The following is a 26,991-nucleotide window of genomic DNA, read 5'->3' as shown; positions in this document are numbered from 1 at the left end:
AGTGTTCTAATTGCTATATTCGGGGATATACTAGGGGTTAGATGTCCTAATCCACTTACTAACTAGTTTTTCTATAGAAATGCAATCATTTTGTTGATATAGACCCTAGAATCTCACCTAGAGGTGGGATCGGAGCGGAGGGTGGCCCGCTCGACCATGTGGCCCACTCGACCGGGAAATACGTTAAGTCCTAATTCTATTACTCGCTTGATTACTTCCAATAAGTGAAGGGCTGTCAGATCATGTGATGGGGAGGGGTTAACATCCACTTGACTACTTGCGTACAACCTCACCCAACTCGCATCATGTCGCTCCTAGTTACCTTTCGGGTAGAGATTCTACTAGGGATTATTGAACATGTAACCGCCCATTCGGATAGGCTCAATCTAGCTAAATGCAGCTCGCGCTTGTACTCCCTCCTGCGGCTAGCAGCATATGCTTACCTGGAGCTAGAACAATGTTGCTCGCACCGATTGAGAAATATGACCTATTATCTACTTCAGAACTCCTCAATAAGCGAGGCGATCGAGTTCCTCTTGCTGGGGTAGGAAATACCTGTGTACCACCAAGTTTGTCATTCTCCTGCAGAGTCATCCCGGTGGATAAACCATCTCCAACAACTCACAGAGGCCGATGCTTGGACTGCCACTCATTCTATACGTGCTACCTAATCTCGCGCGCTTGGAATGGTTCTGGGGAGGCCGCGGCACTAGATTTACAGAGATGCTCCTGAACCGAGCCTCGCTGCAGGAGCCTCATCATCATGCACGAGTCCTACAAGTAGTCGGAGGCTCTGTGATAACTAGCAGGCCGCTTGGATCCCTCATTAAAATATACGATTCTTTCATGATTATCCATGGCTCGCTGGTCCTGGCAGGTGCTAGGACCACGTTTGCTTCATCTCGAGGAAGAATGGAGAAGGCGGCCTCCCCGAAAGCAATTGGGAGTTGAGAAGCCTAAGGTTTGTTGTAAGGGGGGTATGCTAGGTCGCTATCCTATCGGAGAAATATCTGTTCCCTTCGCTGGGGGTTATAATAACGGTTACTGTATTCTCTGGCTGAAGGTCTATGGGGGGAAGAGCGACATCATGGGGTCAACAAGCAAGCTGAGTGGAGACTAGATAATATTGTTAGTATTGCGATGGATCGTTTATTTATACATATATTGTATGCATTGATATTTATTAATAAAGTACCCATACCGGTATGCGAACATCACTCTTTTGTGTCAAATTAAGTAGTAAATTAAAAAACAGTGGTCCAGTCTGCTGAGATATAGTAACCTCGGTCTACGTTGAACCTCATTACAGCAACCAAAACCATTGCGGGAAGGCCATGACAGCGGTGGACATACGGACATACCCGCCCGAGCAATGATATCAATATAGAGACATTACTACAGAAGTAAGTAGATATCTATTATAGGTTCGGAGGGGTTGAGGTGAGATATTTCTCCACCGACACTGAGGCGCATTGCGTGGTGCATGAAAGGTGTGGTTGTACACAGAATTGGACGAAGTAACGTAACTGACACTCAACAGGTCAGACCTCCGATCAGGATTCCCTCTTGGAGCGATTTTAGGGCGATCCACCGTGCATTTGCGTTTTTTTTTTTTACCCCAGGAATGCGATTAGTCAATGATGGGGCGGAGCCCCGCATAAGGTAGTATGCATGAAGCGGCGTGAGGGGAAATAAACCGCTGAAGACCGCCACCAGTTTTCCCTCGTCGATCAAATTCCCATGAACATATAAACCTTCCAAAGATACCCTGTCAATAATTAAGTTTATGCAAACCACCAGTAATGGACCTGGTATAATAATCGACCCGAATTGAAACTGGTTGGGTGTGATTTATCCTTACCCAAGGGGTGTGACCTGTGTAAACCCGGACCTCTTTGCAAACCGACGACGCCAACGACTCACTTCAGGTACCACATGCTATGCGGCTGCGATGATTCTCCTTAAGAAATATATGCCCCTCGCCTGTCGCCTGAGTGTGGGACCCCGGTGGTCCGCGCTGAGTGCCGGGCACTTTTCAAAGACCTTGCAGGGGGCATCTCCGTTCCGGCGAAGCTTGCTAACCCAGAGCTATGCTCGTGGGCCGCTAGAGGTACGTACCTTGTCCTGCGTGTCTGATGTCTAGATCGCATGGCCGCTGACACTTCCATGCTCGGACCATAAGCCCCCGTTGCTGGAATCCACCGTGGGAAGCCATTTCGCCCATATCGTTAGCTCATATGGCGACAGAGCGGCGTTTGTTGCCCCTGCTTGCATGAGACTTATCCTGCCGGGATACAGCGCAACTAACCTGTCATCAGAGTCATCTCCAAACACCAGAATGACCGACTGACATACGCCGGTCTCGATGCGAAGAGCAACGCCCTCGCCCGGGGCCTGGAGTCTGTGGGCGTGCGCAGAGGCGACCGTGTGGGAGTGATGCTCGGGAATTCCATGGAATTTGCCATTGTACGCAAAGAGTCCCAACCGACGGCGCCAATAATGTCTGTTATCAGAGATAGCTCACCCGCTCATCATGCTGCAGGTGACTTATGCGTTATTCAAGCTCGGAGCCATCCTCGTCAGTTACCAAAAGCAGCATGCATACTACACGACGGCATGCTAATCACCTCTCAGGTCCCATTGAACCCCTCCTTCAACGCAAACCAGATCGTCTCAGCGCTAAGCCACCTAGAAGCCACCCACATGATCGTTAGCACCGAATCCAATCTTCCGCGGAAACTACCCCGAAGCAACATCCCAATCTTGAAGCACCTCGTCGAGGATCTGGAGAGCTCCACACTCGACTCGGCGCTCATCCCCTCCCTGAAGCGCATCATTCTCGTCGACAACTCCTCCGGCCGCGTTGACACCTCTACCTACAAAAGCCTAACAGACTACTCGTCCGTGATCTCCGATGTAAAATCTGACGAAGCCCCCCTACCCCATCGAGACCTCTGCCCCCATGACATTGTCAACATCCAATTCACCTCCGGGACAACCGCCATGCCCAAAGCGGCTTGTCTGACCCACCGCTCAATCCTCAACAACGGCACCCATATCGGCGACCGCATGCTCCTCACCCCGTCCGACATCGTCTGCTGCCCCCCGCCTCTATTCCACTGCTTTGGCTCTACTCTGGGTTACATGGCGACAGCAACCCACGGCTCGGCCATCGTCTTCCCGTCGGAATCATTCAACGCCCGCGCCGCGCTGCAAGCCGTGCAGGAGGAGAAATGCACCGCACTCTACGGCGTGCCGACCATGTTCATCGAAGAGCTCACCATGATCGAAAACGGCCAGGTCTCATCCGAGGGATTCGAGCATCTCCGAACGGGCATCGCAGCCGGCAGCAGCATCCCGACCGAGCTGATGAAGAGACTACATAAAGTGCTCAACCTCACAGAGTTGACGATCTGCTATGGTATGACGGAGACGAGCCCCGTTTCGGCTATGACGACGACGGACGATCCGCTAGAAAAGCGGATAAACACAGTTGGAAGGCTGATGCCGCATGTTGAGGCCAAGGTCGTGGATCCGGCTGATCGGACTCGGATTCTTCCTGTCGGGGTGCCGGGGGAGTTGGCGGTTAGCGGGTATCTGTTGATGAAGGGGTATTGGGGGGATGCGAAGCGAACGGCCGAGTCCATGATTGCGGATGATAGTGGGAAGGTTTGGATGCATGTGAGTTGTATGTGTCTCTAGCTGAATCGGATAAGATGGTTAACAGTGGATAGACGGGTGACGAGGCGACGCTATCGGCTGATGGCTATGTGACGATTACTGGACGGATCAAGGACCTTATTATTCGGGGCGGGGAGAATATCCATCCGCTGGAGATTGAGAATTGTCTATTGACATGCCCGAGTATTCTGGATGTTTCAGTTGTCGGGGTGCCTGATGAGAGATATGGTGAGGTTGTGGCTGCGTTTATCATTCCCAAAGAGCATGAGGGGAAAGCTTTGACAGATGAGGGTGTCCGGGATTGGGTTAGGGAGCGATTGAGCAACCATCTCGGTAAGTCGGCTGCCTGGTGGTTGGTATTGCAGCAAAGTTAACATCTCAAACAGTCCCAAAGTATGTCTTCCACCTGCAACCCACAGATGTCTTCCCTAAGACTGCCAGTGGGAAGATCCAGAAGTTCAAGTTGAAAGAAGACGCCATCAAACTCCTCAAGGAAAGGAATAGCTTGAGCTGAACCAGTCAGGTCTAAGCCATTAGCCCTAGTTAGATAGCAACAGCACATGAAGGTTGATAGTAGAACTACGGTACCAACATATTGGTTAAATTTTTTAATTTTTTTTATATTCTACAGCTATACGCATACCCCATGGATCATAGAGTATCGCCGGCAGGAATGAGTTATACAAGGCCATTTCACAGGGCGAGGTACTGATGCCAGGTCATGATGGATCATCACAAGGCATGGTAATTCACCTGAGGAAGTTCCCGTCAATGAAGCCAGCATGACCGTGTCATTTCAGGGCGGGTGTCTATGGGCGGATGTCGATCGTGGCTCTGGAGACTCTTTGTCTAGCTACCGTCGGGGGCGCGCCGTGGACCACACAGGCGTTGGGGGCCTCATCCTCGGGGGTGGACACGGAAGCATTGAGCGCTGTTTGCCGTTGGCCATACAGTTTTTATATTACCTCGCTATCTTTACGTATCTATCCACTGCGAATCTATATGGTAGAGTCCAGAATTTCCGGAAACGGGACCAAGCACAACCCACTCCGTAAAACATCTACCTTACTACGAATCTATTCTCTATAAAGACATATAAACCCCAAATCAAGTAACACAAACAACGCCAAGTCCCTTTTTCTTCGATCTGGCATTAAGTCCAACATAAATAACCTCCTGAATCACAGCAATCCCCAACGCCCCAGCCACCAACGCAATGTTCGTAACAAGCCCCGTCAGATACCTACCAAAGCACAACAAATCAGCATCTGGCAAACAAACCCGCCTATATATATATATATATATCAAGGCTCACAACTCACATCGGCGCATCTTCCGCCTGAAAAATCTGCGTCCCAGCCATCAACCCGGCATTCGACGCCATAACCCCTACACCACACTTAACATCAGCATCTATCAACCCTAAATTTCCCCAAACCCAATGGAAAGGAACCGGCACTCACACATCCTGTATAGTCTCAGTTAGCCCAAACCTAAATACCAACAAATGAATACGTTAAAGAATCGACTCACGCAATAGCAATACTCCTCTCCCCCTCACCCCGACAATTAAGCTGCACCCACGTATTATGAACCGGATGGTAACACACCGCGAACGCATTAATAGCCGTCCAGACGCCGAACTGGTTCCATTTCCCCAAATGGGGGAGGAGTGATCGACCTACGATCAACACGATGAGATAGCAAGTCACTGCGGCGATGACTGTTAGGCCACGTTTGGCGGTTCGGTCGCTGATGTAGGAGAAGAGGAACACGACGGGAAGGGTGAGGGAGGCGCCGATGGCGGTTAGGGCGTTGGACTGGATGCGGGTGAAGCCTAGGGACCTTTTTTGTCTATTAGTATTGGGTTCATAGGGGGGGTGGGGTTTGGGTTGGGGGGAGGAGTACATGATGATTGTTGGGGTGTAGGTTGTTAACGGACTCCAGGTTGAGAAGGAAGCTGGAGCGAGGAGGAAGTGAGGCCAGCGGCGGTAGTTGAGGAGTGCTTTGCGGATGCTGGAGACTGGGGAGGTTTGTTGTTTGGGGATTCCTCGGCGGGCTGAGAGGATGTCGCAGTCTTGCGGGGAGAAGGAGATCACGCCGCGTTTGAGCAGGTATGGGGTAGGGTTTTCGGGACTCTGGGGGAGGAGGAGAAGGATGAGGATTGCTGCTGTGAGGGTGAAGATGCCTTCGACTGTTGGGTTGGTTGTTAGGTTGCTGGGTTCTGCTGCTTAGGGCTATGGGTGGATGTACTTAGGAAGATCCATTGCCAGCCTTTTAGGCCGTGTTTTCCGTCAAGTTTGAGGATGCCTGCTCCCAGAAGAGGCGAGACGGCGTTGCCACCGAACATGCCGAAGAAGAATATGCCTATTCGCTTTGCAAGCTCTTCCTTCTCGTACCATCGGGATAAGGTGTATAGGGAGGCGGGGATGTATCCGGCTTCGGCGAGGCCGAGCAGACTTCGTATGACTAGGAAGCCTGTTCGATTGCGCAGGAAGATCTGGAAAGTTGCGATCGTGCCGAATGCGAAGACTTGCGCGGGGATCCATTTATCAGGCCCAATCTGTATTGAACTATTAGTTGGGATGCGCTGATGGAGGTGTATGTCGCATAGGTTGATGGCACAGTAGGAAGGATGTATTGAGGACATACTTTCTGGAGCACAATATTCGAGGGAATCTCCAGTACCACGATACCCAGAAACATCAATTGGTTTCCCAGATTGATCGTGCTCTGGTTCACAGCGATATCCTTGCCAAAACCGCCGGTCAGGGCACTGGCAATGTTCATGCGGTCAAGTTGGAATACTGTCATGCCGAGTAATAACAGAGGCAGGACCGAGAGATCGATCCTGTATACTAGGTCAGCAACTTTTTCTATCCTCCAAGAGAAGTGGCGCTGACTTTCGTCGAGTCTTTTGCTCCGATGCGGCGCTCCATGATATCTCCGTGTCACTATTTGATGCCCGCTCAGAATACTTCGGTTCGGGTTTTGCTTGAGAATTAAGCATCGTAATACGGTAAAGTGAAAAGATATATAAAATGAAGAAAGACTCGTGTTATCCCAAAGATTCTGAATAATTTATCAAGGTCCAACCCTACCGCAAGAAGCAGTGAGGACCCTCCGAGCACGGTGTTAGATATACTACGTACCTTGAGGGCCGGGGTTCAACACCTTGGTCGGGATTTGATATGAAATCTCACAACTGTCGCTTTAAATGGCGTCATGAATAAACTTATCGGCCAATTCTGCGCTAATTCTAATTCTATGGCTATCTGGGCATCTTCCCATCAATCACGCCGGTGGAGCACTCCGAGTCGTGAATCTCGGGGTCTAGATTATCGTACATCTTGGACGTTCCTTGTACATTTTGTATCTACATCGTACATTATGCCCTTTTCTGTGACATACATACAAAGCCCGGCCGTAGACAAAATTCATCAACATCATATGGCCACGGGGGTATCATGAGACATCGCAGGTATCATCATTTATAGTATACCACATGAGCCCGCAGTGGTATCCAAAACCATCCATCATTCACATAAACAGACAAAGAAACGAAAACGTTCAAACACCACGGAACTGGAAAAGAGTTAGCCATCAAGGTAAGAACCATGCATGGATCAATAGTAGTTAAACGTACCATTCGCACAACCAAATACCATAATGCTCCAATGAATTTGAAGATTGACAACCCAGCAACACTCCAGAGGACGACCGCCATGTAGATCTGAGATCGTTTCGTCGATCCTTCATTAGTTTTCTCATTCTCATCGAAGCGGTCCAAACCAGCCGCGCTTAATACAACGGCTCCCAGGGCGAAGTTGCAGAACACCCACGCCAACACGACTGCGCTTCGGAACCCCTTGTAGTAATCCGCTTGTCGCTCCTCTTCCGATACGACTTGCACTTCCTTTGGAGGCTTCTCGGCAAACTTGGCCAACTCGGCGTCGTATTGCGCGTTCAAATCGCCGTCATCCTGCGGGATGTCGACATCAACCTTGCCGCCAGGCTTCAGGTTTGCTGAGGGCAGCTTTTCCGCTTTGTCGTCACCCTTGGTACCCCATGTGATATCGTGGGTATTGCAGAATGCGTAAATATTCAACACATTGATGTACGTCGGGGTGAGCAAGATATATTGGATAAACTGTTCCTTCCATGTTAGGCAATGAACTCCGGGAGGACAGGCGAGGAGATACTGACGCTAGTAAACATATGCCAGGGATCAAAGAAGATAATCGATGCCACAAACCACATGACATACGTCGACCCCAAGGACACAATGATGGTGAAGAACGTGGAGTTGGTGAAGAGAGTAGAGAAGGTAAAGCCGCCGCTCTGCACCTCAGTCTGGATAGACTTCACCGTAACGAAAACACAAGCAAATGCCAAGTAAATCATGATACCTATCCAGAAATAGACCATGGTCATGTAGAACTTATTGGATCCGCCTGGGCGATTACCCAAAGCCAAGACGAAGCAAGTCACCAATGTTGCGAGGTACAGCCATTCGAAAATCACCCCGAGCACTCGACCAGTGGTACTGAGGAGGTTTTTCTGACCGAGATATGTCGTAAGAATGTGGAATACCAAGAAGAAGTTACCCTGTGATAAGTGTTAGCGAGAAAGCAGTCGACGGGGTAAGACCGTTCTTACAATGCCAAACCAAGCAAACAACATGTTGATGGTCTGGTAGACAAACTCGATGAATAACATAAACTTCCGGATAGCGCTATGGTCGCTTCTCCAGATCTGATAGAAGTGGGCAATGGCATACACCGCCGCGAAGAAACTACCGTTCAACCACCGACGGCGCTGAAGAATGAACTCGGCCATTCGATCCGGAACATCAGTCTCACCCGTGGAAGATTTCACGTATTGGAGGAGCCAGCGACAGTTACGCTTGGTGACAATTTCGAAGCACAGGATTCGATCTTCGGCCAGGTACATATTGGCCGTGAAAATACCAGCATTGGCACCGTGCATCTTTTCACCAAGGAAGTATCGCTCCAATGGCCCTTGACCATTCTTGTCGTTTTGCAAGGCGACATACCGGTACGCAGAAAATGCACCAGGGAGCACACTAATAAACCCAAACGCGGACTCCATGGGTTTATCGAGGATGTTGCTCAGCTTATACTCGAAATTCTGCCCGGCAACCAGTGGGTTGAGCAGTTTCTTGCCATGTGACAGCATGACCTTGATTTCACCACAGGCGCCTCCACACATCGGTTCCACATCGAAGGCCTTCCAGAGACGATAGATGGAGTCCTTACCTGGCTTGGTTCCAGCATCTAGCAGAACGCAAATATTGGGATCCAATACACGCCCAAACGCTTGAAAGAACCAGCGGTGAGAGTTGATTTTCTTCTGGTTCTTTTCCTTCAGACAGAAGATCATTTGTACAGGAACTGCCGAGCGCCCTTTGATTTGGACCTGGGTCCCTTTTAATTCGAGAGCTATCTGAGAAGTATATTCGTAAATGTGCGCCGTGACATCCTTGCCGTTGACTTGTTGCTTTGCGATGCCGTCTTGGTAGACTCCTATCGCAGCCAACAACGCACGTGTTCGTGGGTTGATTTTCGCACGACCGTCACTGATTACGCAAACCACGATCTTCTTCCATGCGTCTTTGCCCCATGTCTTGCTACTCGTTCGCGAGCACATATGTTCGATGTTCTTGAACACGCCGATCAACGTCCGCGCGAAGAGGAAATCATCCTCGTTATACATCGTAATCGCAATGAAGAGTTCAGTGTGTCGGGGTTTCGCGAACAGTTTCTGGCGCAATGTAAAGCGTTCTTCAAAGAAGTCATTCGGATCGCATGTCGCAGCGGAATAGCGCATATGCGTGAATTCGTCACGGCCAGGGGGCTCGGCGTGTGGAACCTGACTGAGAAGCTTGGGCGCGATCGGACAATCCAGAACGAGATTACCATTAAACAGTTGAACTTCTTTGACTGTTTTCCACCGTCGGAGGGGCGCGGGACTTGGGGTTGTGGGGTCGGTTGGCTCATCATGGTATTCATCGCTGTACGGGTCGGGCCCGAATGGGTTTTCCTGCTGTAGGATAGGGATACGGTCATCGCTATACGAGTGTTGGTGTTCAGGGTATTGCCCTAGGTCATAATCATCATGTGGCGTTACTGTGGGTTGATAAGGCTGAGTATAGTAGGCATCATGGTGTGCCTCCGGATCCACAGAATATTCATATCCGGGGTAATGCTGTTGGTGGTGGTGCTGTTCATAAGCTTCGTTATGGCCGTAAGAGTTTGGTAACCTTTCCACAGAATACTGTCAAGCGGAGTCGGTCAGTATTCCTGTTATGATATACCTCGATCTTCGAGGTCATCCTTACCGTTGGTTGCTCAGCTAATATGTCACTAGAAGGCATATGCAGACGTTCCTGCGGTCCATATGAAACATCGGAGAGCTGGTAGGCATTTAATGGCCGACCCGGTGAAGGGGAGCGATTATTTACTTGGTGGGGATTCATCATGGGAGAGCGACTATGGTCATCCTCACCATATGGGCCTCCTAGACTTGGTTGTCAGTATACCGAGGATGCGACGACGCCCAACAATAAAGCGTCACTGAGCGCAGATCAATGAAGGAAGCAAAAAAGAACAAAGGGAGAAGGAGAACTGCAGGTAACCTATGCGCACCAAGGCTGTGAACAGAACGCCCAAGGTTATAAAAGTCTTAGATGGGAAATTGGTGCGGAGAAAGGATAGAGGTGCGACTGCGCAGTCACAACCACTTAACGAGCAAGGCAGTGCGCAATGCACAAGTACTGACCCAGACGATTGTAGGACATGTTGGACGATCGTGTCTCGGGTTAATAGTCGTGCCAATGGGAAATCCTTCGTGAATTCCTTAAACAAGGGAGTTGCGGAGGGAGATTGCGCCAGGAGCGCGGGTGGAATGCTCTCAAATTCACTTTAATGGCTCCAAGCTCGGTTTCTCGGCGGAAGTTTCAGGCGAGGGACTGGGCGATCTGGGAGATACAGTTGATTTGTTGTTGAACGAGTAAAAATATGATAGGTGAGACGTGGTAATAAAGGAGAGAAACGACAGGTTTAAAGGGAAAAGAGGAAGCTTTTTTTTGACAAGTGCCTGGCAGATGCCGCGCCACCTGTGGACGAAGCGCGCGAGGCACACTTGGCTTGGCAGGTTTGCGTTGTTGACCAAGGAACGAGATGGACGATCAGTGGGAAGCGATTCGTAAATGATGGGAGGAGCCTGAGGTACGAATGTAATGAGATTAAACCAATTCCAGGTGAGTATCGGCAAGTCAGGTGGGAACATAACAAAAAAAACAGTGGGGAAATCACTTACTGGGTATTGATCCTTTCGTTGACCTTTTCTCTCCGTCGGTCGTTTTCCACCTCTGACACGATTTTTCTTGTTGGATATATATATATTTTTCACTTTCGTTATATGACAATTGAAGAAAGGGTAATCCTCCTAGACGAGTCAGCTCATCAAGGAGAATTATCTGAATCTTGGGAGAATCCATTGCTGAAACGGAGCCCTGGCAACCATACCGTGGATAGAGTTGCACTGGATCACGGGCCCCACTGAACCATCACTGGGCCAACAATCACAGCCACCCTGGCGTGGCGGTTCCTTGGTCAAAGAATTAATTCATTTGTTTGTTAGTTCTTTTTATAGGAACTTTTTTTCCCTTCTTTTCTTTTTATTTCTTTATTTTTTGGTAGCCTAAAGAAGGATGTTCTTCAGTCCTGTCAAAAGTCGTAAAAGATTCGAGGAGAATATGGTTGCCTTTAAAATCCGTGTTATTGAGTTCATTTTTAAAGATGCGCTAGTGTCTCCATCCCACGTCATTTTACTACTAGTAGCCCGATATCTAAACGGAGTTATCTACCGGCAATTGAATCTTTCATGACTTGATTCTAATCTGATCGAAAATACGTATAGTAGGACACCAACACCTGTATGATTGGATCCATCTTCTACTACTATACAGCATGAGTTCATGAATAGGGCTCAATCTCCTTCAGGGTCAGATCAGAGCATCCTGTCATTTCAGTCACATGACGTCAGAATTTCTTTTCAAGTCTAGTGTAAAAGACTCTAGTGGCTATGCGTCTTTCCTACCACCTAATATTAAAGGGAGCGAATCGTATTCCAAGTCAGGCCAACTATACGAGGTTTCCACCGTCAATATCCATTGCCTAGTACAGTCTACAAGCGGTAGGCGGTAAGAACTATTCAGTCGACACTCTATCCTCGGTACAGTACAAGTCTCGAGTACCGAAGAGCTTAACGGGCATCGCTCGCCTTGTCCAACACCCCAAATCCCTCAAGCACTCTAAATTCACCTCCATAGATGGCATTTCACTCTTATCCCGGAGTTTACCTATCGTACCGAGGCTTACATCACAGCCGATGTGATTACCCCAGCTTAAGCTTCAAGGAGTGCCAAAATATTACGGGACCCTACCATGGAGATTGTTGTATGTAGGTCATGTTGAAATCATTACTGCAAAATCATGAATTAGAGTGTTTAGGTGAATGGTAACACCGTTGACATATTACATACATCGTGATGAACGAGCGCTAGTTCTTTGAGATCTAACCAATAGGCTGCAGAAATGTCAACGTTATGACTTACTCAGTAGAAGGCCAATCCAAAGAAGTCTCCTTTGGCAAGCAATTTAGGTAGCTCAGCTCAGGATGGAAAGATATATATTTAAGGAGCGACATCTTAGTTTATTTGGGATGTTAACTAAATCATCAGCATTAGAAGGGACAGGAGAGAACATGAGCGATGCCGTATCCCTAATCCTGACTTCACGAAGACCAGTTACCTATACTAGTCAATATACATACGTATCATGCAAAATGAGGAGTATTCAAATCGTGGCGTGTGATAGCAGTGTTCTGGAGGACAATGATCCGTGAACAATGCTTCAGGCCTTGTCTCTATGGACAACTCGATATAGAATAGTGTCGAACGGAACAGAAAAGACTCACGAAAGGTCAGCTAAAAATCAAGGGATAGCAACCAGGCCGTGGCCAGGAGTGGAGCTCTAGTGGTTTCATTATCAAGGTAAATTAAAACATTGAGGGGCAGTGTAGGTCCTAAGATAACCCAGAAAATGGGGCAACGACCTCGTTTGATCACACGGATATTGGCAAGTGGAGTATGGATATGGGTGTCATAGGTAACGAGATGCGAGATCTAAATTGGAGCGCACTTACCAGTCATGCTAAGCATTCGACGAAGATCCCGTGCTAACAGTGCGCTCTTTGTTATCAAGGCGCAAGAGCTAACGGCTAGAATTTCCTATTTGCGAGGATCAAGAGAGTCTATCAATCATATAGCTCCTTTGAGAAGCTAAGCCCGCTGCCGAGGCAGCACACTATAGGACTTTTTGTCATTAAGGCAGCCAAAAGAGGAAAGCAACGACCAATGAAGGATGACCTGGAGACTCAGGTACAACGTTATGAGGCACGTCATATAGTTAATCTGACTCAGTGTTCAAGCATCTTAACCCGAGATTCTTTGTAGGTAAACAGTAAGCTAGGTCAGATGAATCGGAAGTATCCTAGCAACGGTGCCGGTATTTCTAATGCTGTTAAGAAGCGGCAACTTCCCGACTTGGCTCTGGGGGCACCTCGAGAAGCTCAAGACACCCTCGACCTCTGCCATAAGAAGGCTAACAGCCCCAAGTATCTGATCCAGCATTATGAAACTCGCAATGACTGTAAGTATGCAACATTCATTGATCCTGAGCAATCCACTAACAATTCGGGCTCTAGCTATTCGAGTAGATATTGTGCCGCCAGCATGCATTGAGCAGGCTGAAATTCTGACCGGCCAGCCTGAACTGGCCGCTGGCAGCCCTGTACCCACTTCCGTGGGTAGTACCAGTATCGAATATCACGGACTCGGTGAGCAAGATAACGGAAACTTAAGAAGACACTGACTCCTTGAATGTGGTCGCGGAATGATGTGCGGGAATTTTCTCTTATGTGTTGTGATTGATGATCGTTTGTAATCAGACTGGCTCATCCTTTGAATTTCAAAGGCTTCTCCGCAAGGCCTTGTTGATATGTAGTTGGTAAACAAGGTAGTGAGTAGTTTTCAATGATGGGTTTGGAGATAAGGTGCCCTTGGGATTGAAAGAGAATCACAAAAGGAAGATAGAAAACTTCCTCTAATACAATACCCAGTAGTGAAAGGATAATTAACTAAGGCAGTAAGTTAACTATATTTAGTTATTTACTAAGCTTGATAAATAACTTTCTACGCACGGGCCACATCATCTATCGATAAAGAATCTGCGACAAACAAGGACCCCGCCAGCAAACATTGATAGGAAACACAACACATAGAAGAACTCAATCATAACATAATGACAGCCACAAAGTCGGCATCCTCTGGATGTCAAATCAATGTTTTATTTGTCTGTCTCGGGAACATCTGTACAGTTTCCCTTTTCTCGAATAGCATGGTATCGACTCTAACCTGTTCGTACTCTATAGGTCGGTCTCCGATGGCCGAGGGTGTCTTTCGGAATATGGCTGCTTCCCATCCTCTAATTAACGAGATCGACTCCGCCGGTACAGGGGCTTATCATACCCACGAACCTCCTGATTCTCGGACCATGTCAACTCTCCGCCGGCACGGTATCAATAACTACAACCATGCCGCCAGAAAGGTTACCAAGGAAGACTTTCTGACATTCGACTATCTCATGGCGATGGACAAGCACAACTTGCGCGACCTGCTGGACATACGCGAGTCGGTCATAGCTTCTATGAGGAAACCGGGCGGCGCGGCGTCGCGTGGCACCAAAGGCACTCGGGCGGCCTCCCTTGCCGCGAGCGGGGAAGCGAAGGTTGCGGAGGTGCGACTCTTCGGAGACTTTGGTCTTGGTGGAGTGTTGCATGAGCGTGTTGGGGGCGGGGAAGTCGTACAGGACCCTTATTATGGAGGTGTCAACGGGTTTGAGGAGGTTTACCAGCAAGTGGTCCGGTTCTCAAAGGGCTTTGTGGAATACCTGGAGAAGAACCAGGGCGATAAGGCGGATGATTGAACGGTCTTCTTGCAGAGGGATTTCGAGATGATTTGACATAGATACCCAGCACTTGTTTAGACTTTGATCGACGAAAGCGTAACCCGGCGCTTAGCAAGCGTGTTCAAACACCGATAGAGTGCATGCTAGAGACAAAGAAGATAGAAAGAGGACATCATGTTCACGACACGTCAAAAACATATAATACATCTACTATAATCGTGGTATTGTACAAAGGAATGGGTAGCGGTCTATCAACACCATAGGTTGTAGCCCCTCTTGTCGGCTTATATCTTCTCACTGATATTGATAGCCGTTCTACACCCGAAGCGAATGATGTTGACCAGCGGGTCATACGGCCGGGCTTCTTTGGCATCATTCTCAACAGCATGATCCAAATGTTCCAACTCTTCGTCGCGGATCCTTCGGAATGTTACGAGCATATCCTTCAGTTCATCGTCTAGCTCTTCCCCTCGACTCTCCGCTTCTGCCTGCCACGATAGTATCTCCCGCACCTGTTCATTGTAGTGAGAGCCAATCTCCGTCTCTACGGCTTCTGTGCAGGCCATGGCCGCCTCACGTCCCATAGCTCCGGTTGACCACCCGAGGAATGTCGCCGCCACCTGCCATATCGGATACATTGCCGTTGGTCGAATTTGGTGTTTCGCAATCATCTGATTGAACGTCGAAAAGTGCCCGGCTTCTTGATCGTACATGTGCTTCATTAAAGGACGCAGGTGGGGATGGGAGCGCACAACCTGCGGTGTCTGCGCTTTGTAGATGAGAGTAGCTGCAAGCTCTCCGGCCTGATTGACCCGAAGTGCACCATCCAAGAACTCGCGTTGTTTCTGGCTGAGGACATACTTAGGTTTTGACGTGCGGGAGTTCGTATCCGGTGATGCATCGGGAGATCCACCCCAGAAAGGTGTGTTGGCTGTGGACTTGTATCCGCGATAGCTCTGTCGCAAAGTTGACGGCGCGAGGAAATCGCACATTAAAGGCGATGTGGGCCGATAGGAGTGAGTGAGAGGGCACCTTCGGAGCGCCATGACGGTCTTCATGTTGAATTAAAAATATGGCGAGGGCCGAACGATTGAGGAATTTTGAGAGAATTGAGCAAAGAGAAAATTCGACAGAAGTAAGACTACTAGTGATAGTTTAATGGGGTTTAACTGACATTCATTCCGAGGTGGTTCGAGTGCAATTGGAAATCCACAGACGCGCGCTTAAAGAAAGCCCGGCTTGGCAGTCTGGACCGGACGTCATTTAATGCCGACCGCGACTCAAAAAGTGTCGCTTCTTTTCACTTCCAAGTTCACCACTTCTTCAACCCGCCACCTTTCACCTTCCCGGTGTTCCTTACCATTATACCTCTATAGCGCTATCGATCTCTCGGTCGTTTTCCAAATTATCTATACTTCATATATACGACTATTTAGTTCAATTTCAGATACCCTTCAGCTAAATCATTGCAACCTCGTTCATTGCGACTATCAATCCGTTCATTATTTTCTCACCAAATCCGAGCCGGTATTTCCCGTCGCTTAGAGGCGCCTTCATCCTGAGTCATTAGGGCACCTAATATTTCAGGCATCGTTCGTCTTATTCACTATGGCGGATGATCTTGATGCCGAGCTGCTCGCTCTTGCGGGTGACGCCTCAGATGAGGAGGCGTCCTCCCCCCCAAGGCAGAAAGATGCGTCTCTTTCTGCATCCCCTCCACGTTCCCCCGAAGCATCATCAACCATGGGCCGTAAAGGAACTGCGAAGCCTACCCGTCGAGGTCGAAAGTCACGGAAAAATGAAGAGGAGAACGGAGAAGTGTACGTTCGAAGACTTTGTTACCCCTGACAGACTGTCCAAGTAGTGGTATTGTGTTTACGAAGGTGACTCAACGAGGCGACTAACATGACATTTCTAACCAGGTCTACTGCTGAGTCCCACCACTCCCTCGACTCCGCCAGCATGGTTGAATCCGACTTGGCGTCCGATTCTGAAGGTTCAGATCCTGGCGCTGAAGACGACGGTCCCATATTTCCTTATGATAAGCTGTATTACTCCGCGAAGGACAAAGAAGAAATCATGGCGATGCCGGAAATCCAGCGAGAACAAATTCTCTCCGAGCGAGCGCAACAGGTTGATCGCCACAATCAAGATCTAGCTCTTCGGCGTCTTCTGGCGTCGCGTGAGCGCGAGGAAGCCCGTCAAGCGAAGAAGAACAAGCGGAAGGCTAGCATGGCAAATCTGGAGGATGGCCAACGAAAGAGCTCGCGCCAGAAGACCACACTTGGTGGTCGCAAGGTCGGCGAAACCTCGGATGCTATCCAGGCCTACAAGCGACAGCGTGAGCAGAAGGGCAGACGTGATGAACTTCGTCGTCGTGAACCTGCATCCAAGGACCAGCCCGTTCGTTCGAGGGATAATAGGATCTCTGATGAGGATGCGGAAGGAGAGAGCGATGCCGAGTGGGATGATAGAGATCGATCTCCCTCACTTCCAAAGGATGATCCGCCAGCTGAGCTTCGGGACCTTCAGCGAGCTCGTGTCGGTCGGACCAACTTCGCACAGGTTTGTTTCTATCCTGGGTTTGATGACGCCATCTCTGGCTGTTATGCTCGAGTCAATATCGGTCCGAATAGGGAAACTGGCCAGAACGAGTATCGTGTTTGCTTGATCAAGAGTACGTGCCCCCAATCCGTCTGGAGTCGCTTGTATGAATGTTCCCTAATCGACCTTAGAATTCACCGAGGGGCGACCATACTCTATGGAGGGCGCTAACGGCCGGTCGTTCGTGACGAAGCAATATGCCGTGCTTGCGCATGGAAAAGCAGAGCGCGAGTTCCCCTTCATCGCTTGTTCAGACTCTCCTTTCACCGAGGTTTGTGCTCTAGCCCTTGTACGTGTAACCAAATTCTAATACTGTTGCAGGCGGAGTTCAATCGTTATCGTCAAACCATGGCGGTTGAAGACTGCAAGATGGCCACAAAATCCGTGCTAGCTGAAAAAGTGGTGGATATTAACCGATTGTTGAACCATAAATTCACCCCCGAAGAATTGACCGAAAAACTGCGAAAGCAGGGATCGCTGGATACCAAGTCGACTATCTTCAAGCGCATTGAGACCGAAAAGAAAATCAAGCTTGCAAAAGCTGCCGGTGATGAAGCTGAAGTTGAGAGGTTAGAGGCTGAACTGACCAGCACGAGCGCACCGAAACTTGCCTTCAGCACGAACTCTTCCAAGCCTCGTGTAGACAAGCCTTCCGAACATGAACGCTTACTTGAGTTAAACCTTCGCAACCAGAAACTAAACTATGAAAATGTGCGTCGTGCTCAGTTGGAAGAGAAAAAAGCCAGTCGAAAAGCCGCTGCCGCAGTTGCCCGTGGAGAAGCTCAGCCAAATCCTTTCATGCGCGTCCGGACGTACGCGAGGACACACTACGACGCGAATGGCAATGGCCTAGCGCCACAATCAGATGTGACGAGTCGGGATGGAACCCCTGCGACTGGGTCAGATACGCCGTCGAAAGCAAATACCCCTAACAGAAGCAATACCCCCTCCGGCTCCCAAAAGAAGCTTGCTAAGGGGGGAGTCGCCACGATTCGTCATCGCAATATGGACGATGAGAACATTGCAGCCTTGGATCTAGAGCTTGACATAGAGATCTGATCGCCCGCAACGTTTTACCCAATTCCGACGTTCATGAACTGTGTTTTATTCTACGTACAGCTCTAGTTATTGGTTAACCAACGATTCCTTGATGACGTATAGATTGTTGGAGATTGGACCAGAAACACTAAATCCTACCTCCAACAGCGAAGCATCTGGCACAGCGTCGGCTCTTATATTTGAAAACGGATGGAGTTCACTTGGCGTTACATCTGCTCTACTACACATTTTGCATGAACTTGTATTATTGAACTGTCTCGACCTACTTTAAACTGATTTCCCATCATACTACGTCTACCCTGTGGCTACCTTTTAAGTGGACAGGTTCCTCAAGGATTGTCAATAGAAATGCAACATCTATAAAGGCTTGCAAAAAGAATTCTGCCATGGTATCTTGATAGAAACTTAGGGCTACGACACTGTATCACGTGCGATAAGGTAATGTGACGGCGTGCGGATAACGCGCTCAACACGCGGCGCGTCAAGTCTAGTGAGATTGGATCCTCCGCCCTTGATTGATGCCACGCTTTTCCCACCCTCGAATGACCCAATCTATCTCTCTTATACCCCCCAAGAAAGCATAATAGATATGATTTTATTCTCAATTTCCACCCATTAATCCCAATTCTCCCATACGACTCAATCATGTCGACCCCCTCAACGCCGCGGACGGCGCGCTCCGCGTCTCCAGCGGCCAATTCCCCAACAATGCTCACACCAGGGCAAAAAATTAAAGCAATCCTCGCCGAATTCGACAGCGACTCAGACTCAGACGACGGAAACATCAAACCTCAACGATCCATTGCAAGAATCACCGAAAGGCTCAAAAACAGCGGAGTCTCGGACCCACAACCCACCGTGGACCTGGACGAAGAGACCTCGGACGAAGATGACGATATTATCATGCCCAAGGGCCGTATGGTAGCTCGGCTACAGGCCCAGGACTCGGAAAAGAAGGAATCTACTTTTGAACGAGTCTCGGGGAGCTTGAAAGATGCGCAGAAACACGCGAATGATTCAGGTGCCGATGAGCCGATGTCTGACGGTGACGATGACGAAGATGACCTCCCTGTGGCTGGACCACGGAGGAAAACTGCTAATGTGAAGGTGGTTGCTGAGCGTGAGGAGGAAGATGGGTCTTGCTCACCGGCTCGAGCGCGCGCGTTCTCGCCTCTGTTTGTTTCTTCCCCGGCGCACGAGAATGACCAGGGCCGGAATGTGGAGGGGGAGGAGCAACAAAATGAGGATGAGCCCCGACCGAAGGCGAATTCGCGGTTTCTTGCGCTTGTTGCTCAGAAACGGAAGGAGCGTGAGGAGAAGGAGAGGATTGAAAAGGAGAAGAAGGATGCCAAGGTGAAGCAACGACAACAGTTTAGCTCGGAGATACTCTCGGGTGAAGAGAGTGAGGTAAATGGTGATTCGGGGCGGAAACTATCGCAGCTTGCGCGTCCTGCGCGAAAAGCTAGCAAGAAGGCCCTCGAAGAGATGACCCGGGAAACCCAGCGAATGAGCAGAAACATGCAATTGGCTCATGTGGCCCAGACAAAAAAAAAGATCACTAAGGAGAGCTTTTTTGCCCGCTTCAACTTTGTGCCTGAGCAAGAGAATGCGTTGGGCGCTGCGCCGGATAACTCGTCGAGTACCGTCGATTCGCAGAACTCTTCGGATGTTGAAGCTCATAAGACCAAGGAAACGCCGCCTACTTCACCCGTTTTGGGGCCGTCCAAAAAGCCCTCTGGCGACAAGGCAAATAGTACGTCAAAGGAAACGCCAGCCGAATTGCCGACCTTGGAGGAAATGATTGCAAAAGCGCCACGGGAACAAGAGCAGCCTATTGTTGCCCATGTTGAAGATCAAGCGGCGGATAAGCAACCAATGGTAACTGAAAAGAGGAGGGAAAAGAAGGTTCTCACCATGCCACCTATCCGGGTTCGCCTTTCTCGCGAGCAGGTAGCTCAGAATCAAAAGGACGACTCGGACAGTGACCTGGAGATTGTTACATCTCCTGCGAAATGTCGGAGATACGCGGCGTTCGAAAACCTCCCTACGAAAAGACTCCAGGAGTCGTCCGCTATGCTGAAACTCAAAGCACTGGCTCAGCTCAACTCTCCACCTCGCAAGGGAAGCATGAATTATGCTGAATTAACCGCACATCTAAAGCTCCAGGCCAGACAGCAGGCAGCTAAAGAAAGACAGGAGCGAATTGAAGAGCTCAGGGCAAAGGGTATCGTGGTTGAAACGGCAGAAGAGCGTGCCGCCATGGAAGATCAATTAGAGAATCTCCTTGAAAAGGCGCGGAAGGAAGCCGAAGAAATCGCGAAGCAAGAGAAGGCAGCGAGTAAGGGTAAACAAGGCGAACACTATGAAGAGGACGACGATGATCCCGAATTCTCTGGGTCTGAGGAGGACAATGAAGAGGAAGAGGAAGAGGAAGATGAGGATGAAAATGGCGACGACAACGAAGGGGCACATGGTCTATTCGATTCTGAAGCTAGTGAAGACGAGGAATCCGATGATGACCGCTCCGAAGTCACGTCATCGGAGGAGACTGGTTTGCCCACCCAAAGGCAAAAGCGGCCTACTCGAGTCATTAGCGACGACGAAGACGAGGAAATCGCACCCAGGACACCCATAAAGACATCTAACCCAACTACAGTACATTCTGTAGAGCGGCCACACATACCTGGTCTGCCCTCGAACGACATGACGATGAGCTTAACACAGGCATTCGCAGGAACCTTGGGCGATAATGAGTCGGGTATCCAGGAGGAGCCTATAATTCCGCATTCATTGCCCGATCCAGTAGATGGCCGACATGAGCCAGATTCACAGATGATCATCAAGGATAGCCAAGAGCAGCGGCCTGAGACAGATCTACTGGCACAGCCTGAGATGCGAGTTTCTGAATCCCCTGCACCACGAGGAATGTCTCAATTCTCCCAAATTCCGGACCCAACGCAGGATGCTGGATTTGTACTGTCTCCATTCGATCCATCGAAAAGATTTTTGAGCACTCCTACGTCGACTGTGGAGACTGTTCTTATCAACCAGAATGTGTCCCGGAACAATTCACCTACTGTAGAACGAAAACTGAAGCATCTGCGACGAGGACGGGCAACCGAGCTTTCCATTATTGAAGAGCAAAGTGAAGGCAGCTTTGATATTGAAGCCAGCGCATTCGACGTTATGAAGAAATTTGCCAAGAAGCCTGGCGTGCCGTTTGATAAAAACAAGAGTAAGGCGAGGGATGTGGTTGAGGAAGCTGCAGAGGAGTCCGATGACGAATATGCTGGTCTTGGAGGTGCGAGTGACGAGGACGACGACGTGGAGGATGCGTACGATCGGCAGATGATCAACGATGACGGCGGAGAGACTGTCGATGAGAAACAATTGGCAGCTCTCAATGCGTAAGTACCAGAAATCCCGGTCACTGTTGATGAGAGCATATAGTAACTTGTCCCTAGACTCCATCAGAGAAATGCCGATGAGAAACAAGTAGCCAAGCTCCTTAAGGACATCACAACAGGCGCTCTTAGACGACGCAGGAGGGATGGCGATGAGTTTGACTTGGATGATTCTGACGATGAGCTCCTCGCCCGTCGGCGACAAAAACAGCGGGAATTCGCGAGGATGCGAAAGGCCCTTATGGCTGATGAAAAGATTGGTGAAATTGCCCAGAACCCAAAGAAAGCTGCGTTCTTCAAGGCTGTTGAAGATCGAGATATAGACGATGATGGTCTAGATTTCTTAGGACCCGAAGAAAACCTCGAGTTTCAAGGAGAGGAGTCATCGCAAGACGTGATACCCGACTCTCAACCAGATGCTGCAACTGGGACTCACAACAAGAAAAAGAGGCCTTTTGAGCCTTCACCTGAGGACATCAATAATCGGCCACCGCCTCATATGCGTCGCAAGCCGGTAAGCGCCATGTCTAAGAAGCCGGCTACCCTGGCTGAAATTCGCGAAACCGTTTCTTTCTTGACCGAAACGCCTGAATATGACTCTTTCCACGAAGACGTATCCGTCGATGAGGACGATGAAAAGGACATGGATATTGATGGCGAGGCAGCTGATGAGCAGGTGTCGAGCAGCCAGTCCAAGGAAGAATTCGTTCCTCCACGGCATCCACGCCGGACTAGGGGCCCTATTGTAGATCGACTTGCTCTACTCCGGCAAGCATCATCCAATTCTGCCACTTCCGCTTCCTCTAACACTCGGTTTGCCTTCCAAACTGGCTCTGGACCTGATCTAATTGGCTTCCGGCCTCCCATGCTTCGGAAGACTACGACTGGCTCTTCCACAAGTACCTCATCCAAATCGGACTCATCTCGGCGAGTCTCCAAGCCTGCGACCGGTGTGTCGGTTGCAAAGAAGGGCGCAGTGAATTACTATACTGCTGCCCGAGAAAAAGAGCGCGAGAGGGAGCTTCGTACAAGGAACCGCAACGGCGGTTCAAACATCACTGCTTTGGTGAACAAACATACCAGCAACCGACTTGGTGCTCTTGGTAAGACCGGACAATGGGATTAAGGAAGGCTGGCGACTCATCTGTATATATGTGCTTTGGGTTTGCTTGTTCCGATGTTAGGTGTTCTGGAGCCCAGATGTTTCGCAATCATGACCATGATTTAATTTTTTACCTAGATAGTATTTTATGACGGGCGGCCAAGCATGGATTGTAACCAATATCAATATCAATATCACAATTTACATCAACATCAACATGTTTACAGTCAGAGCTATAGGTGACACGTTATCGCGTACAGTTGAAAGTGATAAGCATATATTCTTCTTCCCTTTGGCCCGTAGTTATGCCATCCCTTCATTTATATCTTTATTTAACTCCTATTCTAGTCATTGGTGTGAACAGGCCGAACAGTTTGCAACTGAGGAGTCCGCTGTCCATCATTTGAGGACCTGAAGTGGTCCGATAACTAGATGTCAGGTATCTAGGGCCAGTATTTTTCTAGTTTCCTGGACACATCCATGATTGAAGTGAGGCTCATTACCTGGACTCATTCGATGGCGAGCAGCATGCTTATGAGCTGCAGGACGGACCTTTTCCAAGCCTAACCAACGCTGGGCCGCGCTTCCTTGACGACCCCAGCAAGTATTGCTATGAACAACCCTACTGGCCTCAAGGTCCTTAGGTGCGCTTTGCAATATCAGTTACCAGATTCTGGCGCCATGCTGAAAGCTTCGGTGAGATATCAGGCTATTGGCTGTTGTGTGCTAAAATAAAGTCCAGGTAACTGATGCCCTATACTCGGCTCATATTGTAGATGCGAAGGGGTTCTATTGGGAATGCGGGATTCATTATTACCTAGTAATCTACCGCTGAAACCTAAGGGGTGCAATGAAGAAATGACGAGGTCTCTGATTTCTGATCTAATGATAAAATGAAGCATATTTATAGGAATAAAGTGACCATTGAAATGCCGCGATACTCGCGATATCATGGCAATATAGCGACATCATGGTGTAGATAATGATAAAGGCGCTAATCTAAATGGAGTAGGGTGGTGGCTGATAGCGGAGCTTTAGTGGTGATTTTGGTTGACAGATTCTTTTCCCATGGATATCGATATCTTCCCCAATCTGGCTCCGAAGGAGACCTGATGTGCAAAGGAGCCATAGATAGTCCGAGCGGGATCCACGACTTCTATGTTCAGCCGGAGGGATTTGAAACAAAAGTGAGCGACAAAGTCGAGAATAGGTCCGGCATGGATTGCGTAGCTACACATGGTCACTGGGATAATATAGCCACCAAGGTGCTCTCTTGCATAGGCATCACAGGCGGAGCGGGTTCCGGTAGTATTCTTTGAAGGACTCGGCGGTTTCTAGGTCAGCGAAGTACTCATGGTCTCTGGTAGCCTTGAGAGATATGTATGCCGCAAAATGGAAAAGGCAGCTAAAGGCACAATTATATCGGGGTATTATAAGGAGCTAACAAAGAGCTCGCATGCCACGTAGCTGGGGCCACTCACTCAGTGATCCCTTCTCTATCAATTCAATAGCATGGGTGTTTCCTTTCTATTCGTTTATAAAATACAAGCTGCCGTTCATATCATACAACTACTTACCCAAGAAACGGAGTAGAGAAGATCTTGATCATACAATCATACATAACAAGCACCCAACATAGGACCAGGACTAGATCATCTATAGCCCTCCAGCACCGTAATCAAATCCTCAAGCGATCGAATGGCCCTAACCCCATCAAGGTCCCTCGCCTCATCCCTCCGGGCAAGGAAATACCCATCCCACCCAGCCCCAACAGCAGCCCGATAATCCTTCTCCAAGTCATCCCCAACATGCATACAAGTCCACTCCTCTGAAGCCCCAGCACCAACCAAAGCCCTCGCCTGCCTCCCCGCGACCTCAAAAATCCGAGGACTCGGCTTCTCCACCCCCGCTTCATAACTCGTAACAACCAGATCAACATCCTTCACCCTATCAATGGCAGACACCCTCTCCGCCGCTGACCTCTCCTCAAACCCAGGCAACCGCCCACTCTCAACCCCCTCATCAGCCCTACACCCACCAACCACCAACCCTAAAGACCTCAACACAGCAGGAACCCGATCATCCGAGTTCGAAATAACCCCCAACAAAACCCTCTCAAACGGCCCCAACCCCTTCGCCTTCGCCTCCGCCATCCGCGCAAAGAAAGGCCCTGCATCCTCATAAAGCGCATACCCCTCCCTACTCGCGAACCGATCAAGTAAATGCCCAATCAGTCCCTCAGGCACATCGATTTGAGCATTACGGTTGCTGTGGCTGTTGTGTTCTGCGATTACCCGGGAAAAGCTCCCGCGGATGATTTCCTCCCACCATTGCCGGGGGCCGTTGTATTGACCGAGGAGGACATCCGCGCGGCCGTAGTTCGGGCGTGCTTTGGATTGGGCCTTGAAGACGGATTTAAAGGCGGCTTGGATGCGCTCGGACGTAATTACTGTTTTGGGGAGGCCGAAGGCGTGGGCGGCGGACGCGTATTGGTCGGGCACCGGTTGGCGGGGGTGGAAGATTGTTTCGAAGGCGTCGAGGGTGAGGAGCAGGGTGCGGGGCTTGGGGGTCATGGTTGCTTTTTTAAGATCTGGAGGTTTGGATGGCGTATGGGAGTTGTTGTGTTTGAATAATTGGAGGTTCGTAAACTCATTGATTGATTGATCTTGAAGAGTAGACGGTGGAAACACGTGCGATAAGATTGATAGGAGGATCAGGTGGGGGATCGTAGCCCTAAATTTTACCCCAGGAAGCTTAACTATGTATTGGCTGGCGTCTGGAGGGTTATGAAGGAGAGAAGGACGAAATATCAAATTAAAATGTTATTTCTTTGGCGTACGGTGCTATGTTATTAGAAAAGTATTAAATCCAAGGCATTATGAATCCTTTAATAATAAATTACTTTCTTTCATTTCTTGCCTTTTCTCATCTGTATCATTTGTTATGCAACCAGCGGACTCCTCTCGAACCATGACTGAATGATGCCCTGACTGCTCGCCTCATATACCTAGCGCTCAACGTGTCCATCCTCTACAAAGGTATTTGCTTGCTCAAATTTCCATCGCGGCTGCGGCTGGGAGGCCCTGAGCTGTCTCCATTCCTCATACTACCCAGTAGCCCCAGTAAGCGACTCGTAGTACTCCCGGTATGGTTTGACATCGGTGATACAGCGCCAAATATGCAAGCGACAAAGGAAATCCCCAAACGATGGCTTTCCATGTGGCAAGCCCTTAGTGCGATCAATGTGGACAGTCAGTCTCCCGTTAGAACAATTGTGCTCAACGTGCAACACCCCTTTGACCGTCAAGGAGTCAGTGTTCGAGAATGGCAAAGTCAATCTACGTAGGGAATATTAGATGCATGGATTTAATTTCTATGGGGATAACTGCCGACTATTTTATGCGCTTCGCCCACATTTCTTGATCCTGGACATTGTTAGTGTACCAGGTCTCGGAGACCTATGTATTGGGGTTGCGGCCAGTTAATAAGCTTCCTTTTCCTTGCTACAAGTATTGATAGCTTACGTTGGGTAGCTTGACTGCTTCCCAAATTCCGCTTCCGCAGAAAGCAAGTGCCAGAGACATCAATGACATTGCGATATGAGACTGGAAGTAGGACACAAGCCATGTATACTGGTAAAGTCCGGGGCCTGGAATAAGGTCTTCTCAAAAGGACCTTTATTATCATTTCCTCCTAGTACTGCCCATGGTAGTTAAATGATGAATGTAGGATTGCCCCCGCATCGAGCTCGTAGGAGGTGGACACGCCCGTTTTAACAGAGGCTTGTAGAACTTCATAAATGGCTTTCCCGTCTCTGATTGTCTTGCGAACACGTGTGTTCTCAGGCTCAATTAACCTTCGTTCCATCGCCTTGGCAATAGCAGCAACCACCTCTTGCGTGATGCACGTTTCACTAGGATAGTAGTTAGACTGAGCTGTCCCACTTGGAGACTGGAGGCTATATGGTGGTATGGTCGTCATACGTTCTATGATCCTTTCCAAGGCCTCTTTCGTGGCCGGGGTGATGCTAGCTATTTTGCGTAGAGCTTCCCTAGAGAGGTTGGGCATGGATTATTGGTGCCCCCCC

At 49.2% G+C, this 26,991-nt stretch overlaps 11 protein-coding genes across 11 annotated transcripts; 6 read left to right on the top strand and 5 right to left on the bottom strand.

Annotated features, from left to right (window-relative positions):
* Window positions 1-306: 306 nt before the first annotated feature.
* Window positions 307-1,217, top strand: BDW43DRAFT_277194 (uncharacterized protein). The gene has a single exon (XM_032042041.1). The coding sequence runs from the start codon at window positions 395-397 to the stop codon at window positions 731-733; it is 339 nt and encodes a 112-aa protein (XP_031899889.1). The 5' UTR covers window positions 307-394; the 3' UTR covers window positions 734-1,217.
* A 755-nt stretch (window positions 1,218-1,972) lies between these two features.
* Window positions 1,973-4,195, top strand: BDW43DRAFT_300524 (putative AMP-binding enzyme; the record flags this gene model as incomplete). The annotated part of the gene is made up of 7 exons (XM_032044912.1): window positions 1,973-2,110; window positions 2,183-2,253; window positions 2,319-2,466; window positions 2,543-2,578; window positions 2,635-3,681; window positions 3,735-4,014; window positions 4,068-4,195. The coding sequence occupies 7 exons, from the start codon at window positions 1,973-1,975 to the stop codon at window positions 4,193-4,195; spliced, it is 1,848 nt and encodes a 615-aa protein (XP_031899888.1).
* A 466-nt stretch (window positions 4,196-4,661) lies between these two features.
* BDW43DRAFT_92707 (vitamin H transporter) lies at window positions 4,662-6,754 on the bottom strand. Its single transcript, XM_032050724.1, has 8 exons — window positions 6,585-6,754; window positions 6,334-6,532; window positions 5,935-6,244; window positions 5,590-5,875; window positions 5,215-5,526; window positions 5,145-5,149; window positions 5,004-5,070; window positions 4,662-4,924 (listed from the first exon to the last, which is right to left on the bottom strand). The coding sequence occupies exons 1-8, from the start codon at window positions 6,689-6,691 to the stop codon at window positions 4,789-4,791; spliced, it is 1,422 nt and encodes a 473-aa protein (XP_031899887.1). The 5' UTR covers window positions 6,692-6,754; the 3' UTR covers window positions 4,662-4,788.
* A 497-nt stretch (window positions 6,755-7,251) lies between these two features.
* Window positions 7,252-10,501, bottom strand: chsA (chitin synthase class I; the record flags this gene model as incomplete). Its single annotated transcript, XM_032047198.1, has 6 exons — window positions 7,252-7,266; window positions 7,328-7,831; window positions 7,888-8,289; window positions 8,341-9,978; window positions 10,043-10,221; window positions 10,483-10,501. The coding sequence occupies 6 exons, from the start codon at window positions 10,499-10,501 to the stop codon at window positions 7,252-7,254; spliced, it is 2,757 nt and encodes a 918-aa protein (XP_031899886.1).
* Window positions 10,502-13,788: 3,287 nt separating this feature from the next.
* ltpA (tyrosine protein phosphatase LTP1) lies at window positions 13,789-14,886 on the top strand. Its single transcript, XM_032050723.1, has one exon. The coding sequence runs from the start codon at window positions 14,070-14,072 to the stop codon at window positions 14,751-14,753; it is 684 nt and encodes a 227-aa protein (XP_031899885.1). The 5' UTR covers window positions 13,789-14,069; the 3' UTR covers window positions 14,754-14,886.
* On the bottom strand, window positions 14,887-15,909 carry BDW43DRAFT_92624 (demethoxyubiquinone hydroxylase family protein). Its single transcript, XM_032050722.1, has one exon. It carries the CDS (start codon window positions 15,791-15,793, stop codon window positions 15,020-15,022), a length of 774 nt encoding a protein of 257 aa, XP_031899884.1. The 5' UTR covers window positions 15,794-15,909; the 3' UTR covers window positions 14,887-15,019.
* Window positions 15,910-16,055: 146 nt separating this feature from the next.
* BDW43DRAFT_277149 (RNA polymerase-associated protein) lies at window positions 16,056-18,774 on the top strand. The gene is made up of 4 exons (XM_032042040.1): window positions 16,056-16,555; window positions 16,658-17,412; window positions 17,471-17,610; window positions 17,661-18,774. Exons 1-4 carry the CDS (start codon window positions 16,344-16,346, stop codon window positions 18,396-18,398), a joined length of 1,845 nt encoding a protein of 614 aa, XP_031899883.1. The 5' UTR covers window positions 16,056-16,343; the 3' UTR covers window positions 18,399-18,774.
* A 13-nt stretch (window positions 18,775-18,787) lies between these two features.
* On the top strand, window positions 18,788-20,638 carry BDW43DRAFT_277148 (uncharacterized protein; the record flags this gene model as incomplete). The annotated part of the gene is made up of 1 exon (XM_032042039.1): window positions 18,788-20,638. A coding segment is annotated over exon 1 (917 nt), but the record flags the coding sequence as incomplete, so codon positions are not given.
* BDW43DRAFT_277147 (mediator of replication checkpoint protein 1) lies at window positions 20,616-23,078 on the top strand. The gene is made up of 2 exons (XM_032042038.1): window positions 20,616-21,805; window positions 21,863-23,078. The coding sequence occupies exons 1-2, from the start codon at window positions 20,658-20,660 to the stop codon at window positions 22,926-22,928; spliced, it is 2,214 nt and encodes a 737-aa protein (XP_031899881.1). The 5' UTR covers window positions 20,616-20,657; the 3' UTR covers window positions 22,929-23,078.
* A 1,267-nt stretch (window positions 23,079-24,345) lies between these two features.
* On the bottom strand, window positions 24,346-25,527 carry BDW43DRAFT_92604 (uncharacterized protein). The gene has a single exon (XM_032050721.1). The coding sequence runs from the start codon at window positions 25,475-25,477 to the stop codon at window positions 24,557-24,559; it is 921 nt and encodes a 306-aa protein (XP_031899880.1). The 5' UTR covers window positions 25,478-25,527; the 3' UTR covers window positions 24,346-24,556.
* Window positions 25,528-26,597: 1,070 nt separating this feature from the next.
* Window positions 26,598-26,972, bottom strand: BDW43DRAFT_311453 (uncharacterized protein; the record flags this gene model as incomplete). The annotated part of the gene is made up of 1 exon (XM_032047197.1): window positions 26,598-26,972. One exon carries the CDS (start codon window positions 26,970-26,972, stop codon window positions 26,598-26,600), a length of 375 nt encoding a protein of 124 aa, XP_031899879.1.
* Between the last annotated feature and the right edge of the window lie 19 nt (window positions 26,973-26,991).

The sequence above is a fragment of the Aspergillus alliaceus genome (assembly GCF_009176365.1).
Source record: "Aspergillus alliaceus strain CBS 536.65 unplaced genomic scaffold BDW43scaffold_24, whole genome shotgun sequence".
In the NCBI taxonomy this organism is placed as follows: domain Eukaryota; kingdom Fungi; phylum Ascomycota; class Eurotiomycetes; order Eurotiales; family Aspergillaceae; genus Aspergillus; species Aspergillus alliaceus.
Note: the sequence above shows the minus strand (reverse complement) of the source record. Positions and strands in the feature narration are given on the sequence as shown.

Coding starts and splice junctions, on each gene's coding strand:
- BDW43DRAFT_277194 (XM_032042041.1), top strand. CDS start 395: ATGCAGCTCGCGCTTGTACTCCCTCCTGCGGCTAGCAGCATATGCTTA.
- BDW43DRAFT_92707 (XM_032050724.1), bottom strand. CDS start 6,691: ATGCTTAATTCTCAAGCAAAACCCGAACCGAAGTATTCTGAGCGGGCA. Junction 5,876..5,934: donor CTGGCAATGGATCTTCCTAA/GTACATCCACCC, acceptor CCAACCCAACAG/TCGAAGGCATCTTCACCCTC. Junction 5,527..5,589: donor TACACCCCAACAATCATCAT/GTACTCCTCCCC, acceptor TAGACAAAAAAG/GTCCCTAGGCTTCACCCGCA.
- ltpA (XM_032050723.1), top strand. CDS start 14,070: ATGACAGCCACAAAGTCGGCATCCTCTGGATGTCAAATCAATGTTTTA.
- BDW43DRAFT_92624 (XM_032050722.1), bottom strand. CDS start 15,793: ATGAAGACCGTCATGGCGCTCCGAAGGTGCCCTCTCACTCACTCCTAT.
- BDW43DRAFT_277149 (XM_032042040.1), top strand. CDS start 16,344: ATGGCGGATGATCTTGATGCCGAGCTGCTCGCTCTTGCGGGTGACGCC. Junction 17,413..17,470: donor TCGTGTTTGCTTGATCAAGA/GTACGTGCCCCC, acceptor AATCGACCTTAG/AATTCACCGAGGGGCGACCA. Junction 17,611..17,660: donor CAGACTCTCCTTTCACCGAG/GTTTGTGCTCTA, acceptor ATACTGTTGCAG/GCGGAGTTCAATCGTTATCG.
- BDW43DRAFT_277147 (XM_032042038.1), top strand. CDS start 20,658: ATGGAAGATCAATTAGAGAATCTCCTTGAAAAGGCGCGGAAGGAAGCC. Junction 21,806..21,862: donor CAATTGGCAGCTCTCAATGC/GTAAGTACCAGA, acceptor ACTTGTCCCTAG/ACTCCATCAGAGAAATGCCG.
- BDW43DRAFT_92604 (XM_032050721.1), bottom strand. CDS start 25,477: ATGACCCCCAAGCCCCGCACCCTGCTCCTCACCCTCGACGCCTTCGAA.